Here is a 19,627-nt window from a genome sequence, read left to right on the forward strand (position 1 = left end):
TTATTGAAGAAGTAAATGAACGAATATTCAATATCCAATCAATTTACAATGTTGCTTTATCTACATGATGAGCTTAATAGGCTTCATTTCTGTACCTTTTAAGGTATATAATATATACATATATATTTTGTATTGAATGATTTGTAATAAATGTATTGTTATATGAAACAAATTTAAAACAATTTATTGCATATTTTCAGCCGGCTTTACAGAATGTTTACTTTACAGATTGCTGTTAAATTGAAACGTGTAAAGGGGTATGCAACGAATTATTTAGCAGTTGCTTTACAGATTGCTGTTAAATTAGGGAATGTAAAGGGACTGTTGTGCAAGAAGACGCTGCTAAGAACCGAAATCAAATAAAAGACTTATTTATGTATAAAAATCATTTGCATAATGGATAATTGTTATAATATAATGTAAGGCACTTGTTCGCTATTTGACACAAATTGTTTACAAATATGTAAAATACATTTAAAAATATACATATATGTATAATTGTATATATGGTACAAGTAGTTATTCAGATGCATGTATGTATATGGAGCCTGCTCGAAGTATATCGGAAGCGAGCAGAAAAGTAAAATAATACGTTAGATAGACGAATACATGTAGTAGGTGTAAAAGCAATTGCACAGTTTGAAGGAAATTATATATAGAGTAAAGCAGATGTCTAGATGTGCACCGATTGGACCAGCTCTGGAAGATTCTGATACTCGGGATCACGACTGAAGAACTCCTTTAGATAGGCGAAGGTGGGCCGCTCTCTGGGGTGATAGTTCCAGCAGCTTTGCATTACCGCATAGATGTACGCCGGACAGATTTTTGGCTGTGGCAAGCGCTGTCCGCTGTCCACCAGCTTGATGGCATCCACATTGGATATGTCGCCATAGGGCGGTGCGCCCAAGGCAAACATCTCCCACAATGTGACGCCAAAGGACCAAACATCGCTCGCATGCGAGAAAATGCCATTGTTGAAGCTCTCCGGCGCATACCAGCGGATTGGCCAGCGTCCCCCTTGAGTGAAATGATATTCATCGCTGCCCGCACTCAAGGAGCGCGACATGCCAAAGTCGCTGATCTTGGCCTGCTGTCTGGAGGTCAGCAATATGTTCCTGGCGGCCAAATCACGGTGCACAAAATGCTGCGTCTCCAGATAATGCATGCCTAGAAGAATAGAGAATAGAATCAATCATACGAAATAAGAAAAAAGAGGAAGGCAGAATAGAGCACACTTACCGCAGGCTATTTGCCAGGCCCACAGCTTGAGCTCGTAGTTGACCTTGACCTCGGTACTGTGATCCAGAATGTACTGCAGCATGGAGCCCAGTGGTGCCAGTTCTTGCACCATCATCAGCATGTCGCCCTTCGAGATGCCAATGAGACGCACAATGCACTTGTGCGCCAGTCGCATCATCACAGATGCTTCGCGCAGAAACTCCTGCTTGTTGATTGTCTGCTGCTCCTCGTCGCGCAGTGTCTTGATTGCCACCTCCAAACGATGGCCATTCGCTTGTCGCAGCCAACCCTTGTAGACGGAACCGAATTCGCCGGCACCGATCTCGCTCTCTAGCTCCAGTTGGTCGCGGTTTATAAAGAACCGTTGCTTTGCTGCCTCCAGCTCCGCGCTGCTTAATCCAATTGTTCCAGCACCGGCTCCGCTGCACTTTCGCTGCAGATAGCTGGCCATTTCACTCTCCGTGGAGCCAGTGGATATTATAGAGTCCAAGCGTAACATATGTTTGCCATCCAATTGCTTGACCTCCTGGTCCAGCAGCATGTGTACATCTGTAGTAGGCAAATAGCCATTGGATGTTAGTGCAGCGGGACGTTCCCTCTCAATGGCCACATCGCTTTTGGTGTAGTAGTCCACCTCGTCCTCAGTCTTGTTGGCAATGGGTGGCAGATCGATGGGCGTATTGTTCCGCGGCACATTGTACACATCACCCGCATCCACATTGAAATTGCTGAAATCCGTTGAGAAGGAGAGATTCTTTAGCATTGGTGCTGCCGCCTGGAGTTCCTCGGCTGCTGCCACCAGGCTGACGCTGCTCTCCGAATCGCTGCGCTTGTTCTTCGTTTTGCTCTTGCGCAGACTGTTCATGTCGAAGAGACTCTTCTTGGGGCTTACGATGCGCAGCGTATTAAACATGGAGTTGCTGTTCTCTTTCTGCTTCTTTTTTGTCATGGTCAAGGCAGGTGGATGCTTATTGGAGCTGCTAGGAAGGGGACTGATTGGTGGATTTTCACGTAACTTGTGTGTGGGACGTGGTATGGTGGCAAACGATGGCAGCTCCGGCTTGGGCTGCGGTGGCACAGGATGCTTTAGGCTCACGGGCAGGCCGTAAGAGAAGCGCATATAATGCGCCACTAAGTGCTCCAAGCTAGGCCAATAGGGGCCATCATCTATGTACATATATTTTGACTGCCGAACAAATGGAGAATTCATTAATTAATTATATTTAAAGAGTAAATCGAATTGCTTACTCCGTTCGAGGTCAGCTTGTTACCGTTCTGATAGAGATCCGCTTGTGAGATGAGAAAGTTTTTGACCACCTGATCGCCGAGCAGCGTTAAGACATAGCCCGATGCTGCCGGTGATTCAGAGTAACGCACCAGAAAATAGCCGGAGGTGTCCAGCGGCTGATCTGTGGCAGCCTGCTTATCTCGCGCATGCTGTTGGGCATAGTTCTTGAGTATGGCCACTGCCTCGTCGCGCTTCAAGGTGCCATGATACCACAGATCGCGACTCGTGTTAGCTGGCGGCAGCTTGTAGTTAAGCAGATATTGCTCGACTACCGTCTGTTCCGCCTCCTTGGCCAGATCGAAGGGAAACTCGCCAGCGCTGGTCCGTGGCAGCAGTGGAGCATGTGCGGCCAGCAGCTCCTGCACCGCTTCTAGATTGCCATACTTGGCAGCCTCATGCAGCGGCACATGGCCATTCTCAATGTTACGGCACTGCACGTTCGCGTTTGCGGCTATCAAGGTGCGTATGAAGCTGGCATCCTTCTTGCGACAGGCATACTGCAAGAGTAGACAATAGTTTAGTGGCGTATTGGGATTATAATGCCATACTTACATGTAAAGGCTGCCAGCCGAACGAATCTGAGCTATTCACTTGGACGCCCGCATCCAGTAGCAACTTCAGTATGCCCTCATTGCAATTGATAGCAGCCAGATGCAGCGCCGTCTGGCCATCCTTGTTCTTTGCATCGAAGTTGCGATTACCGCACTTCAGTAGTTCAATGACCACCTTGCTCTCATTCTTGCTGGTGGCACGGTGCAGCAGATTTGTCACGCCCTGGCTTCGAGTATTAGGTGGCGGTGGATCACCAATGAGTGGTTGTGCTAGTTTCGTAATCAATCCGTTTGGCTCCTGCTGATAGTATTTTACCAAAGTCTCCAATCCATGCAATATCTTCGTTTGTCCCTTGTCATCGATAGAGAAGAAGGCATCTTCGCCGTGACGTCGGATTTGATAGTGACAGACCTCGCCCTGCAAAAAATGTGTAATAAATTATTCACATGCATAAAAACAACCTGCTGTCATACCCTGTACATAGACTAGTGGTTATGTTGACTAATCTTTACGTAATAATATGAGCTTTTTAATGCAACAAAATACATTTTAGATTAATGTCATATATGTCATATAGTAGCAAGGGACTTGCATATAGGGTATCTGTTAGTCGCGCTACCTATATTAGCTTAACTGTTATCGTGCGTCATTTACCTGATAGAGCAGACTCAATACAAAATCGCCAGCTGCCGTGCTACTCTCCCGCACCAGAAATGTGCCATCCTCGTAACCTGTGACAATTATTAAAATAAACAAATTGAATTTTCTTACAATAGGGCGAGTCTTCTACATACACATAGGCATGTCTTTTTTCCTACTACGCACCTTGTTTTAATAAATCGTCGGCGGCCTCGCGTGTTAAGCGGCCGTGGTACCATTTCATTTGATCATCACGAGGGTATGCTGCCATTTAAAGTCCATGCAATGTTTTGTACTACTGTTCAAATTATAAAAATAAACTTAATAAAAAAATAATAATAATCAGCAATTCTGCAATGGTGCAGTGTTGCACTTAACAAAACAATCGGCAAAGCAACAGGTTATCGCGATCGCCAGCTGGCAGCAATCGATCCAATAATTGATGCAGAACGCTAACAGGTGGCAACGCCAACAACTTATAGCGCCAGTGATTGCGCGCAGTTCTCTGAATTCAAACCAATTTTAATTAAAATAAAAACACATTTCAAGTTTCACGTATCGCATTTGTTTTTATATTTGTATTTTTTTGTTTGCTTTTTTCCAATTTATATTTGTTTTATCTGAGAACGATCTACTAAAAACATATTATTAAATTGTGTGCGATTATGATTAGTTTTTTTGAGTTTTGTTTGTTTTTGTGTCTCATTCTGTTCAATACGTTGTTTATATATTTATAAATTGTTTTGTTCTCATTTTAGGTTATGTGAGAGTAACTTAAGCTTAAGCATTTAAAAAACGACTATAGACTATGAAAGAAAAGTTTAAATAATTATTAAATATAAACATTCAATGTCAGAAATGTATGATTTGTTTTGTTTTGCATTTTTTTTTATCATTCTCTTCTTATTTTTTGTTTGTTTGCATTAATTTAATATTATAACTATGAATATATATGTATGTATATACTTTTTTAGATTTATTTTATGGATTTGTTATTATTGTATAATGTACAAAAATGCAACGCAAACGCATTTATTGGTCATTTTGCTGTTGCTGCTGATAGTTGATGTTGTTGTAAGTATTGTGGCAACTTAATTGACTAACGGTAGTTTATAGCTACATATTAAACAGATAACACAGCATCCATCCAACTGAATCCGCCCAAAACTAAAAAAATAAAACCTAACAACTAAAATAGTTTGTAAGCGTTCTCTCCTCTCTTTTAGCATTTCAATTGTTTTATTTTGCTTGCTTTTGCTGCTGGGGCACATTATTTTCGTTTTTTCGTTCTAAACTTTTTGTTTGACAATATAAATTTTGCTTGTATATTCATTGCAAATATTGTTTAGAATTTCGATTAAAAATTGCTCGCAAAACTTTTCTTTAAAATAAAAGCCCTACTAGTAATTTAAATAAATTGCCATTACACAGTAGTTGTTGTTGCTCTTCTTGATGTTGCTGGCCCTTTGTTGTTGCTAGTTGTTGCTTCTGCCGCTGCTGCTATCGGTGTTGTTGCTTGTCGTTGCTGTTGCTTCATTCTTCAAATCAAACGGTTTCATTAAAACATAACTAAATTCTAATGTAGAACAATTTCTTTAAATCTATTTTTGTTTTTTTCAACGAAGCATTAAGAAAGCGCTCATTATATTGTTCTCTTTCCTCTATCCACTTCTCTCCTACGAATCATTTATGTTCGTGTTGTTTGCTTTTTGTTTTAAACTTATGACTTTTTGTTTGTTATTGTTTTTATCTTGTTTGTTGTTAGGTTCGCGCCAATGCTAAACTCCTTCATATTGAATCCAGCTTGAATGCTTCTCCTTTCTCTTTTGCTATTGTTGTTTATGTTAAATAATTTGTTATCAGTGTGTGAGTGTGTATTTGTTGCCCATTTTTTTTTTTTTAATAAATTGTTTAATTAATTCGCTATTGAAGAGAGCTTTTGGGATACTCCATTCACAGTCTTTGATTTAAGGACATCGTTCTCATATGAAAAGACAGTTTCCTTGCCATTTTCGACGACGCTGCAAGTGGAAAACGAAGAACATGTATGTATATATCGTATATATCAATATCTAATCAAACATCTTACCGTTTGGTCATCAGCTTTTTGCCATTGACAAATACCGTTGAGGTGGAGGTGCGTTTGACCGCTCCGTTGCTGTGGAGACCGCCGCCGCCGGTGGCAACACTGTTGCTGGCAGAGAAGGAGGTGAAGCCGCCGGTTGGCATGAAGAAGTCCATCATTGAATAGTTGAGCATGGGCGCACCGAACGGACTCGCCATCTTATGCTGGTGATGGTGATGATGGCGAGCTGCACCACCGCCGCCGCCATTAAGGCTGCTGTGGCCGCCGTGTCCGCCATGACGTCGACTGCTGCTAGTGGCGCCATTGGACTGCGAGTAGCCATTGCCATCCGCAACTGAAATAGAGTGGATAGGCCTATATATACTGGATACATAATCGTATTTATTTCCGCTTACCTCTAAAGAAGTCGGCAAAGGGCGAATTGACGCCGAAGAACTCTCGGAAGACCTCCTCGGGTGGTCGGAACACGAATGGAAAGCCGCCCATGATGTCAAAGTCATCAAAGTCGTGTGTATTATAATGATGACGAGCATGCGAACGGCTCTGTGCCCGGTCCCCTAATCCATCCTTGCCGTACTCATCGTAAATGCGGCGTTTCTTCTCTGTAAATGGAAGCGCAATGGGTTAATCAGATTCTCTTTCAGTATATTTCGAATTTCTTTTCTCTTTTCTTGAATTTTGTTTTAGTAGAAAGAATCACGCGGGCGGGGCATTAGACAAGGCCTAAACAATTGCATTTGATGAACTAGCTGCGCTCAATGCTGATGCTGATGCTGAGGCCGATGCTAATGCTAATGAAGATGCTGATTCGAATGACGGCAATGATAATGATGATGATGTTGGTTTGCATGTCGTTTTCTTGGCTGTAGTTTGTAGTTTGCGCGCATTTGCAAAAAACAAAAACAAAACAAAATATACGAAAAACGTAACGAAAAGTCGAAGAAAAAACGTAAATTCGTGCGCTTCAAGGCTGTTCGTCAGTTTAGCAAATAGGCAAAAACAAATTGTGTGCTGATCGGAGCAGTGACCGACTAGGAAATACCTTGTAACCAGCAATTACAACCCATTGTTTGAAATAATAACAATTAAACAGTCACATCTTGCGAATGATGTTCCAAAAGTAAATTGACTGACATGTTTATTCATCTAGATAGATTGGTATTGTCTATAAAATATCAAATATGTATTTACATTCCATTTTAAATAGTAAATTCATGGTATTCAGGTTATCTTTAAAAAAGTTTGTTCCTAACATTTTTAAATTCAGCTCGGTCCATCGATAGTTATCGATACTCAATTTGAACAAAAACTAACTCCTGGAGTAAAAAGCTATCGACTAATAGTATTTATATTCAATACTAAGTATTGACATAAATCTTTGAAGGCTATTTCTGCATTTTGCCTCATAGCAAATTATTTACACTTCTTGTAAACACTGCTAGTTGGGTACGTAAAAAGTGAAAACGAAAACAGTTAAAGCAACACAACAATGGCATAGCCACAAAATAAAGCAAAAATAACCAAAAATAAAACATGCGCTTGCACTCTTTTTTCAATCTTTTTACCAAACAGTTTGTGAAACGGCGTGCCCTCGAACAAGTTGCGGAAGGTGAATGCCTGATAGCGATTGCCACGCCTACTGCCGGCTGACCCGCTGCCATAGCTGGGATAATAATGGTCGTAGTCGTAGTTGCGACCACTCGTCGAGGATGCACCGGTGCCGCTGCGATAACGGGAATAGCTGCTGCTGCTGTTGCTGCTCGCTGCTGACGCTTTGTGCAGCGTCGACCGAGCATCGTAGATACGTCGCTTACGGGCTAAATACATCGACAACAACAACAACAATGAGGATAACCAATTGATTCAAATGTGGCCCTACAGCTCTGCTATAACACTTCGAATCGGGAATATAACTTATGGGCAACACTGTGCTAGTGGTTAACTTACCATCCGATAAGACTTCGTACGCCTCGGAGAGCTCGCGAAAACGTTTGTTTGCCTCTTCCAAATTGTCCGGATTCTTGTCTGGATGCCATTTGAGTGCCAATTTTCGATAGCTGCAAATGATGGAGAAATTAATTAGAGCGAAAACAAATTTAAACAATGCATTAATCAAAACAGAGGCAGAGCATGTAATGTTGCGCTCTCTTAAGTTAGAGCTCTTTGACTAGAACTGATGACATTCCAGAATGCATTCCACTGTGAGCGTGTCATTCGTCTTGCACTCAATGTCAAAGAGATCAAAGCTGACTCAAGTACAGCTTAACAGAGAGAGCGCTACATCCTCTCCCTTCCAGGCTATTTCCAATACTCACGCTTTTTTCACTTCACCGTCAGTGGCAGTGCGTGCAACATCCAATATTTGGTAATAGTCCACCATATTGATTGATGTATGTGTGTGTGAATGTGTTTAAGTGTCTGAGTACGTGCACGCCTATCTTTGTTGATCAACAATTAATTTGCTGCTGTTGCTCAATTCAATTGCAATACAGTTGCTCCTTATTCCAGTAACTTCTTGAGCGCAACTGTAAAAACAAAACAAAATAATATGCATAAAATTAGTATGAAGGGTGCAGAGGAAAATTGAGTAATATAATGCACTCAATATACCGTTAAACAGGCAGCATTTGGCAAAATAAACTTGTTTATTACTTTTTTGGTTTTTTACTGCTTGTGTTATTACTATTGAAAAACAAGGCAATGCCTACTGCCGAAAGGGCTGCCACCTAGCACAAACAAAAATCCGAAAGAAAAGAATAAAAACGATATGAAAAAACTCCAGCAACAACTAAACGTACATACATAGTGGTAAAGCAAAGCCAACACGATATTTGCTTTAATTTCGTTTTCTTGTTTCCATATTTTTGTTTTACTCGTTATTCTTCAGTCCCACATTTCGAGTTCAATGTCGTACGAAAACCTCATTCTCATTATGCGCCCACACACACACATGCACAAATACGCCAAGCTCTCAAGCAGGAGAGCGCCAGAGGCAAGAAGGAGAGAGAGACGAAGATAGCAAAAGCAACAGCAGCGCGCATGTGTAGGGCGTTCAGCCGGCAATGTCAGTGTGCGCGGTGCGGCGCGGCGACTGCGCTGCCTTCGTCGCGGTCGCTAGACTCGTGTGCACATTTTTTTCGCTAGGCTTTGCCTATGGCTTTGCTCTGCTCGCGTTTGGCTTATAGCGACCATCCTCCATCTCCCCCAATTGTTTTCTCACACATTTTCGTGCAAAATAGACGCTAATTTTATTTAATTTGTATTGTCGTCGTTGTTGCTGTTGCTGTTGCTACAACTACTACTGTTGGTTGTCAGGCAGCCCCTTGACACAATTTTTTTCTCTTTTGCTTTTATCTAATAAAAATTACAACGCCAATGCAGCTAGCTTTACCGCTGCTGCCGCTGTTGCTGCTAATCTGTGTCAATTGTTGTTGTGGCTGGCGTTGCCACATGTTACCAATGAAAGTGCGCTACAAATTGGCTGCCCCCAAGCTAAATGACAAACATTATGTGACTGACCGACACTTGACTCGAGTTGTTGCTGTTATTGACTGGGCCAAGCTTTTTGGCAGCATTTGTGTGGGTTGCTTAGCGGAGTTCTCTCTCTGTATGTGTGTGTGCGTGTATGTATGTGCGTGTTTGCTTTGCTCTTAAGTAATTTAGTTGGCATTTATTTTTGCTCAACTTATTCGTTCTAATTTATGGCTACGGTTTTAGCTGCGTGTGCGTGGCTATAAAATTTATTGAATTTAATAAATTCTACGCATTTGCCTAACTAAAATCTAAATGACATGCACATATAAATATACACAGATGTACATTCACATATAAATAAATATATGTACTCTATCTCTATCTATTTTTATTTAAGAGCACCTGACTTATCACATAAGATAAAATTATAAATTAAAATTATATAAAATTTTGATATTCATTAATTAGAAAATATTTTAATTTCCACAATTCGTGTATCAATGACTATTTTAATTATACATTATATGTATTTAAATACTTTGCAATAATAACAACTTTATGTGGAAAATATTTGTGCTAAATACATAATAATTATTTTTCTTGTTAACTGTGAATATATGCAGCCTTTTATCTGTTTATAATTATTTCCATTCCATATTCAATCTAGGTTCCATGTAAATTACAATTGTAATTGCACAATATTAAATACGCTTATCAAAGAATAAACTTTGAATCATTCATAAATAATTGTTCTTTGCCAATACAATTTTTTTATGTAAATATATACATATATATATTTTTATCGATATACATATGTACTTAATTTTAAAATTAAAAAAGAAAGTGACTTTCAATAAAGCCAGGTTCCACCGAGATTTGAACTCGGATCGCTGGATTCAGAGTCCAGAGTGCTAACCATTACACCATGGAACCAACTTGGCCGGCTTGCCAAACTTGGCCCATATCAGCCAAAGAACAACGCACTGCGCATGTTGTGATTGAGCCCACCCCAACTGGAACGAAAGAGCATCATTTTCGACAGCTGGGCGGCAGCTTTCGACCGGCGACGGCCAAAGAGCGCCGCATTTAAAGGCAACCAGAGGTCGTAGGTTCAAAAGCGAACCACGTTAGACAATGAAGAACGGGTCAAACGTAATGAAGCTGAAACTAGCTTTTGATACAACACAAAAGAAAACTAGCTTATAAAAACACAGATAATCTCATTATGCAATATATACACGTTAGAAGGCTTTATGTAAAGAAGTGCTCCAAATGTTAAATAACTTTCAATTAAGCTCACTAACTACAGGCAATTTTAGTGAGCTGTGGCGAAAACAAAGAGTTTATAGACTTATAGTAGAATTGTGTTTCATCTAATAAAGATTGTCAATAATAAAGATAATCAACCTAAAGAATTATTTTTAAAAATAGAAAAAATTATTATAGTGCGTAAGTTCTATTGTTTCCAAATGGCTAAGCAAACGAATTAAACCTACAGTAAAATTTAAGTATTTATATTAATATTGATTTTTATACTTATGGTATGTAAATGTTGTTCAAGGTCATCGAGTGCCACGCCCTAACCTTTCATATAAAATAAACCAAGAAACTAAAATTGGTTGCAATACGTGAATTTCTCAATTGCTAAAACATATCGATGTTTATATAAACATATATCTGAATATATATGTATGTATATATAAAATATATGTATATCGGCATAGAGAGTAGCGTTTGACGTACAATCTATATATAATAATTTATTGTATGTACATATATACTGGCTGCCTCTATATACCTGTTGACATATTCGGCAAATTCTAGGTCGTAGGTGTAGGAACTTGTAGCATTGTCTAAAAGCAGCAAATGACGATGACGACGACGACGTCGGCGACTCTCTCGGCTGTATGTTTAGCCAGGCCAGACCAGACCAGCCACATGACACACTCGACTCGAGTCGAGTCGTCTCGTCTGTCGGCGGGTGGGTGGAGCATAACAGGAGATGGCAGAGCAGGTGAGGCAGCGGCTGAGGCAACGCTGACGTCTGCCGCTGCCGCTGCTGATGAGTTGGATTTCGATTTCACAGCGGCCGCTGCTGACTCAAATCGGACAAATCGTTTCGACTAAACTCATCAATCGCCACTTGCTTTAATTTTATTTGTATAGAACAAGCCAACACGGCTTAAGGCATTTTCATTGTTTATTATTTTGTTGATTTTGTCCGCTTAGCCGGCAAATTCAAAGAGTTGCCTTAATCAAACTAATTAATTGTCTATACTCTTTCAAGAAACCTACCACACATATCGAATATATAGAAGAAGAACCTTATAACATATTCGTTAATTATTTTTATTAATTTGCATATCTTCTATTTCTTTAATATTAGCATATGACATTTCATAGCTGCAAGGACTTTGATAATTAGTTAGGGTATTTGAAGAACATACATACATATATTCAGTGCGCTTGCGCTGCCTACGCTATGGTGGGCATCAAACCTGAAATTCGCTCCAAAAATTATGTAGTCTGCGGTCTGCCAGCTGCTCAGAGGCTGCGGTCGGCTGATGTAGTTGTAGTTGTATTTGTTGCTTATGCAAATTACATCACCAACGCCATCAGCAACAGCACAGATTCAATCGATAAATAACGCATAGACGCACAAAGAGAGAGTGCAGACAGGCAGGCAGACAGAGAGAAAGAGAGAGGGGGAGCGAGGGTTGTTTGATTGTCTCTTTTGAATTCACACTTTCCATTCGGGGGGGAATCGCTGCAACATGTTTGTTTACATAGAGTTGCTATTGCTCGTACGCACCCAATTATAGCTTAATTGTGTCGCTGCATCGATATGGAAGACATGGCGAGAGTCGCTCGAAAACTTTGCTGATCTTCATATTTCCATCTTCTCTTATCTTTACATATTTTTACACCAACCCTCAATAGGCATTATATCAATACACACACGACACGACACAAAATGTTAACAGTTAGAAAGAGCAGCAGACAACAACAGTTGGTTGCGTGTTAATTACATGCACTGCGTGCTGAGCCACTTTACTGATTGATTTTCTTCTACTACTTCTCCTCGCTCTTCTTCATAATGCTGTTGTTGTTGTTGTTGCTCATTTTGCCATAACCTACTTCTTGTGCAAATGCAATATCAATACAAACAAGCACGCACACATACACACGCACACACACACACTTATAGAAAACTGATAGGCCGTACGACGTAAAGCAAAACGGGCGATAAGAAAACGTTGCGCATTTACACTCAGACTGTGTACGGTAAAATCACGATATAGTAAACATAAAGAATTTCAATTGCACATAAGTGTTCATATACAATTTGTTTAAATTGCATATAATTTGCAATCTCTTAATAATATATATAAAACAATTACACAATTTAGTTAATAATACAATGATTAAAGGAAATTCACTGGCCAAGTTAAACTATGCCTTATTAGAAATATTCACTGTAGTTAGGCATTTGAAAGGGGCGCCTAAGAAAAAGAGTCACGCAAGCAACAGGAACACAGCAACAGCTGAGACGCATACTCACAAAGAAGCAGAAAGACAAAGAGAGCGCGAGTGTGAGCCAGAGAGGGGGGCATTGGAATTACTAAGAACACAACTCACACTTATGCATTAGCTAGCGAAAACGTTTGTTGCAATCCTCGCTGTTGTGGTCGTGTCGTCGTTTTGATAGTTATGGTTGTTGATGGTTGCACAAACATTATTATAAGTAAATATCGAATCAAAGTGGGCAAACAAACACTAAAGACACAACAACAAATTACAAATCGAAATGAATAGAATCAAAGCTGCGTCTAAAAAACGCGCACGTACGCGGCAATGAATCGTTTAGAACTAAAAGCAGCCAGCAATGGTGCGGTGCGACGTTGCCATATGTTTCGAAAAAAAAACCGAGAGAGATAGAGCGGGTGAGATGACTCGAGCGCGTAAAGAGAGAGAGAGAGAGAGAGCAGTCGACGCACTGCCGTTGTTTTTATTTTTGTTGCTGCTGAACCGGAAGCTATTACGCGAATTCTTTCAAAATTTGCAGTGTTTTATCACACTATCAAGCATGAGTGTGTGTGTGTGTAACATGCTTATCAGCAGCTGCCTGCGCATGTCATCACAAAAGCTTCATGACGCCTGGAGATCAGATTGTTTTTGTTTTTGTTGTTTTTTTTATTGGTTTACCCCGACTTTTGCAGCGATATCAACTGTGATTCATAGAATTCGGCGGAAATTTGCTCTAAGCTTCAATAGCTTACTAACGTGTCATAGCTTTGTCTTTTTACTGTTTTGGGAATCAATATTTATCGATTATAAATTCATTTCAAGAAATGCATACATATGTAAGTATGGGTAAATGTGTGTGTGTGTGTTTTTTTTTTTTTTTTGTAATTTGATTGCCCAAGTTTATGTGAACCGCTTGCTTTGAGAGGCATTAAAGCGGCAGAGCGCAACCAAATGTTAAGGCAACAAATTTGAATAAATTTAATTTTAGCACTCGCAGCGCGAGCTACGATTGTCGATGAAGGGGCGAGAGATTAAGAGGAAGGCAAGCGGAGAGCAGCAACCGCTCGGTGAGTCGTTGACGCCGGCGCACAGTGGTGCGTAATATATGCAAACGAAAGACTATGAGAAAATTGTATTTACATAGGAGAAGCTACATATAATAGCGAATTATTTAATACAGCATTATATCTTTTTATTAATATAAATATAAATATAAATATGATATGCACTATATAAAAAATAATTTTTGTATTATATAAAATATAAAATTAAAATTCGTTTAAAAAATTAGTTTTAGGTAAATAATATATAGCTACATATATTTATTACATGAATTTGAAGCTCTTAAATATATTTTAAGTCAGCTTATAAAAAATTGTAAAATATACGAAACTTTTACAAATAATTGAATTAAAAAAATATATCAAATTTACTGTTACATTTTTACATTTACAAAAAACTGCTTGCTTGTTTCATTACTTATTATATATATTATTATAAATTACTTAATTTATGAGCTTTGCTCCACTGTGCCACTGTGCCTCACAGCAGGTGGTGATGATATTTGCTCAGTGAAAAATATGTGCAAAATTTGCAAAGTTTATAAATTTTACACAACAAACTGTAGGCGTGTGAGTTTGCGAGTATGTCTGTATGTGTGTGTGTGTTGTGTTTATTTTTAGTGTTGCGGAAAAATGAAAATTTATAAAAAGCTAAAAATATAAATTATACACACACACACACAAAATACTTAACTAAGACGAGCAGCGAGCGTTAGGCAAGAGCGTGCTCGACTAACAGATACGCAGTAAATGTAAGCAAGAAGTATTCTAAGAGATCTCTCAGCATAGATAAAAATATACATATAGGTATACCCGTTAAATTTGATGCTTGCAGGGTAATCAACAAAATCGCTCGAGCGCCATTCAGAAACAAAAACTAGAGCCTCACCATCAGCAGCAAGAGGTGGAATGAGCGGAATTGGAACAACGGTAAGTGGCAGCAATTAGAAAAGAGAGCAGCCAAAAATTAATGCCACACAGTGCAGGCAAATTGCACCCGTGGAAGGGGGGCGTGGCTGATGGCCCACAATTGAGAGCGAAAGATAAGAAAGGGAAAATTGAAATGAAAATGAAAAACGTAAAAAATGGGAAGCAACACACAAAACACAAAGGCTGGCAAAAGTGGAAACGAGCCAAATTGCACAATCAGTGGGGCCAGGGCGGGGAAGAAGAAGCAGAAGCTGACAAACAATGCAATGCCATGAAACTGTAATAATAATAATAATAACAACAACAGCAATAATAATAATAGTATTACTAGCGCACAATACAATCGAGAGTAGACCTAGAAATAGAGACGTGGGCGTGGGAAACTATCCATCTATTTTTGTTTTTTGATATGCCATAGACAAATGGATAACAAATTTCTTTATTTCTCTTCTGCTTCTTCTCGCTCCCCTTGTTGTTGCTCATATTGATAAAACTTACAACAAACGCTGATTCATCGAGCAATTGATTCGACACATTTTCGTTTTCGGTTTGAAACTTTTGTAATAATACCCAAATATCTAACAGCCGCAGCGGGAGGCGTGGCAAGGCAGCTGTGCGGGAGGCGGTTGCACTGTGGCTAATCAACAGCATTCGGCCGGTTCAGTTGAGTTCATTGCGGCGCATAAATTAAATCAATTCAATGTAAAATTTCGAAATTTTATGTCTATGTAAATTTTATGTGGTTTTTATGCCCATTAATAAATTCTAAGGAAGGGTGTAATGCTCTAACGTAAGCAAGAAAATAATATTCGTTGAAAATATATTAAATTTTTGTTACAATAGATCATTGTCATTGAACCTTAGTCTATATTCCTGAATATATGCTTACATAGATAACAAATGATATATTCATATGTATATGTCTATCTAAGATTTAATATACAGTTTACAGCTGTTAATCCAAGTTTAGAGAGTATTTTCTAGTTGAGCATGCACAACTATTGCACTCTTGTTGCTTGTAAACGTTCTGTTGTGGGTTGGGTCCGTATTATGCTGCGGTCATGCAGTAATGTCAATTGGCATTACACGGATTTGAAATAAAAAAGCTTTCAAAACTGACACGCCTTGATTAAGGGCAATGCCTCACAGAGAGCTGCTCGAATCGTATTCAATTAGACACAATAATGCGGGTCCTAAAGCTGCTGCAAGTAAAAGCTTCCATCTCTCTCTCTCTCTCTCTGTCTTACTTCTCTGTGTAAACTCTCCTACATCAAGTGTGAGTATTCCAGCCCTTGCTTGACTAATGCCACGATCAATCCACTAAGGAAATTACCCAATAATTAATTTTAGAAATTTGCTTTTAGTTGAAAGCTGTTGAGAGGATTGAGCTTGATAAGTAATTGTGAAGCTGATTGAAGTTGAAGTGCTTCCTCTCATTCAGTTGAACTTTTCTTGTCGCGACTCTGATCTAATCTAATCAAGGCTTGTGCGGGTGTAATGATGACGCCGCCATCGAGTCATGCACCCATAAATACTAAAAAAAAAAAAAACATATGAGAGAAAAATAAGCCAAGTACTAAATATGGCAAAGTCAGCTTTGTAGCCCGATCTGTCGGTCACATAAAAACTACCCACCATCAATCGCCGAGCCAAGTAATGCGATCATAAAAACCTGTAGCTAAAGATCAGCCGAGCAGCCAGTCGGACGGACGGACAGTCGAACGGATGATGATCTCAATGAAGACATTTTTTTATTGCGTTTCTGATTTGTGAAATCGCCCCTCGGTACCAATTCCGCTCGTCTCCTTCTCCTTCAGCTCTCCTCCTTGGCGCTGTTTGGCCTGCCTCTTCATAAATCGCTCACGATCACGATATCATCGCTAGCGACTACCGTGTGGATGCCACTGTTGGTGGCATCTGTGTTCAGTCGGAGTCGTCGCTAATGCTGCCGCCGCTGCTGCTCTTTCTATTACTCTGGCTCTTGCTCTTGCTCTTGCCATTTGCCGTATCCGCATCTAGATCAGGTCCAATCCGGCCGCAGGCTGAGCATGCACAATGAGCGTTTAGAAAAGAAGTCAGGCGCTGTTGCACTCATTGTTGGTGTTTTTTTTTTATTACTTTTGTTTGTTACATTCACATTTTGTTGGTAATACCCTGTATAATACAATTTTTATAGGGTATATTGCTTGAGTGTTGGAAAATGGTCTATAAAAGTTGGTCAGGCACTGTTTGAATTGCGTTGGACTGTATATACCCTGTAGCTATAAGGTATATTAGTTGCACAGTATTAATATTACAAGATTGATAATTTTTAACTCTTTTTTTATCATATTAAATCTATCATTTAGTAATAGAATTTTTAATTTCTTATTCTTGAGTCAATTTGTTTATATTTTATTTAATAAATTTATTTTAACAATATTCTAAGGTAGAAAACATATTTTTATTAAAATAAATAGATAATAGAAAGATTTTTCTCTTAATTTAAAATTTAATTAATTTGAAAAATAATTTAAAAATAATTACATTATTTTAACAATTGCGTACTAGATTAACTAAATATATATTAGTACATAATATATAATAATAAATTATAAATTATATATTATATTATTATAAATTATAAAAATAAATTTAAAAAAATTAATAAAATTAATTTCTAAACTAATTTTGTATTTTATTTACACATGTCACAACTTTTCTCTTTACAGGGTATATTTGTAGTCTTGCCATTTCACAGCTCCTGGCCTGCACACATGTTTGGCCTGTTGTGGTGGCTGCCGTTGCCGTTGCCGTGGCAGTTGCCATCGCTGTGGCAGTCGCAGCTGCCTCTGTGCACCCGTTCGTTGCATTGACAATGAAGTTATTAAAGCGCAAAGCTGGACAACAAACCGCAAGGCTCGCTAATCTAACCTCAAATTATGTATATATACATACATATATAACTCTGGCTCTCGGCTAGACAAATTGTTCATGTGCAACATAAACTTTATGCATGCCACTGCATAAATCAAAGGCAGTTAGCTGATTTTTGTTGCTGTAATATTTTTTTGGTGGCGAAAGTCTAGTTGGACTCTGTTGAAGGGTTCACAGCAGGCCCATTACATCGTGTTGCACAATTTGTAGCACGTACTCTGGCCATGGGGTTAAGTATCAACTCATTTCAATCTAGATACCTGGTAGCAACATAATTTCCCAATTAGACACAGACCACAATGAAAAAGAAACTCTTTGGGATCCATGAAAACAACGACGCTGACAGACGACTCCAAAGAAGTGATCGAGCTGTGTATATAGTCTCTGGTAATCGGATATCACTGTCTGCGGCAAGAGGGACCAAAGAACAAGTGTTGTGTGTGGATAACCACACACAATGCAGTAAAAAGCTCTCCAGCACGGCTGCCTTATAATAGCCGTGAGATAGCTGAACCCAAAGCCCAAAACACTATAAATCATCGCAACATGATTTTTGTGAATGTTTTCTTCGTGGTTTTAACAGATTTCCAGTGGAGGTTTTATTTATTTGCTTAACTAGATTAGACCACCGCCTTCTCTTCGGTTATGTAAATTAGAGTTAACTCTTGTCTATGCTTTGAGATCTAGATAACTCTACCAGCTAACGGAAGAGTGTCCATTTCAAATACATCATTAATCGTAAATGATTGCTTAGATTGATATTTTATTCAAATGATTCTCACTTATATCAGTCAGGATTTTAATGATATCATTTTTATAATCCTTTCTATAATCCATATGTTTATTTTCTTTTTAATTTTATTATTATTTCATTGCCATTATTATTATTCTTATGTTCAGTCAATAACTATCATTATTCTGTTTAATATAATGATCATTTGATATTTTTTTACCAATCTAATTATTAGCATCAATCAATTATTTTGTAAACTTTACTAAATTTATAATAAAAATTATTAATATTTGAATTATTAACTAATTTACAAATTTATTTTATTTAATTTACACTATCATTATCATAACTATTTGCATTATTAAATTTATAATAGTTTTAAATTGTAATTGTAAATTGTAAATAGACATTAGCACTGTCATTATCAATATATAACTCTTCTGAACCTTCAGTAATTTTTAGTATTTATCACAGATTTTCTGCAACAAAATGATCATTGTCATTGTATTCTCTATCCATCATCATTACGATGATCATTGTCATTGTATTCTTTATCCATCATCATCATTACAATGATTATTGACCATTGTATTCTTTATCCATCATCATCATTACAATGATCATTGCCATTGTATTCTCTATCCATTATCATCATTACAATGATCATCCATATCCAAAATATTATCTATATAATTTTACTATTAGCTATTTAAATATTTATATATATATATAGATATTTCTATCAAATTTATATTCATAAATCATTCAATTATTCAATTAAACTATCCTCGTGTAGCTCATCAACGTTGCAGACGCCTCACCTTGATTCGCTTCAGTATTTCGGCCATTTCACTCGCATTTCGCAAATCTATTCAGGCAAGTTAACTAGCTTGACTCGTGGGGCGCCTCTGCTTGTTCAGCTGATCAGGCGAAAACAACGTTGTTATGTTTATTGTGGCTGTTGGCTGTTGGCTGTTGTAGTCGTTGTGTTTCATCGTTTGGTCAGTTTGACTGCGCCTTAGCCTCAGCCCCAGCCCCAGCCTCAGCCTCAATCTTTGACTCTGATTCGCGTGTCTTGAACTTTCTGTGCGCTCTTTCAGTAAAAAAAAAAAATTACAAAATACTGCACAAAGAAATAGGTAAAGTCGTGGAATTTGAAAGTACCCGACTGTATAATACTC

At 38.5% G+C, this 19,627-nt stretch overlaps 3 protein-coding genes and 1 non-coding gene across 7 annotated transcripts in view; all 4 read right to left on the bottom strand.

The window, feature by feature from the left end:
• Positions 1-394: 394 nt before the first annotated feature.
• Positions 395-4,117, bottom strand: Shark (SH2 ankyrin repeat kinase). Its single transcript, XM_018106408.3, has 6 exons — positions 3,905-4,117; positions 3,734-3,810; positions 3,080-3,496; positions 2,488-3,024; positions 1,240-2,425; positions 395-1,167 (listed from the first exon to the last, which is right to left on the bottom strand). The coding sequence occupies exons 1-6, from the start codon at positions 3,987-3,989 to the stop codon at positions 674-676; spliced, it is 2,796 nt and encodes a 931-aa protein (XP_017961897.1). The 5' UTR covers positions 3,990-4,117; the 3' UTR covers positions 395-673.
• Positions 4,118-4,267: 150 nt separating this feature from the next.
• Positions 4,268-8,329, bottom strand: mrj (DnaJ heat shock protein family (Hsp40) member B6 mrj). 2 transcript variants are annotated; one of them, XM_018106411.3, is made up of 6 exons: positions 8,120-8,329; positions 7,752-7,861; positions 7,370-7,621; positions 6,200-6,406; positions 5,808-6,138; positions 4,268-5,739 (listed from the first exon to the last, which is right to left on the bottom strand). In XM_018106411.3, the coding sequence occupies exons 1-6, from the start codon at positions 8,182-8,184 to the stop codon at positions 5,634-5,636; spliced, it is 1,071 nt and encodes a 356-aa protein (XP_017961900.1). In that variant the 5' UTR covers positions 8,185-8,329; the 3' UTR covers positions 4,268-5,633. The 2 variants fall into 2 exon arrangements, with proteins under 2 accessions (XP_017961900.1, XP_089116992.1); XM_089260866.1 differs by lacking the exon at positions 7,370-7,621.
• The window catches only part of phyl (phyllopod), a 28,891-nt gene continuing 17,534 nt past the window's right edge, over positions 8,271-19,627 (bottom strand). For all 3 annotated transcript variants that reach the window (XM_089260865.1, XM_018106955.3, XM_089260864.1), the window contains exon 4: positions 8,271-8,329. The gene's annotated coding sequence lies outside the window, so the exon portion shown is untranslated. The remainder of the gene's footprint in view (positions 8,330-19,627) is intronic.
• TRNAQ-CUG (transfer RNA glutamine (anticodon CUG)) lies at positions 10,140-10,211 on the bottom strand. Its single transcript has one exon. It is a non-coding gene; the product is annotated as a tRNA-Gln (tRNA).

Source organism: Drosophila navojoa, chromosome 5 (genome assembly GCF_054131105.1).
Source record: "Drosophila navojoa isolate 15081-1374.11 chromosome 5, UAZ_NAV_1.0, whole genome shotgun sequence".
Lineage (NCBI taxonomy): Eukaryota > Metazoa > Arthropoda > Insecta > Diptera > Drosophilidae > Drosophila > Drosophila navojoa.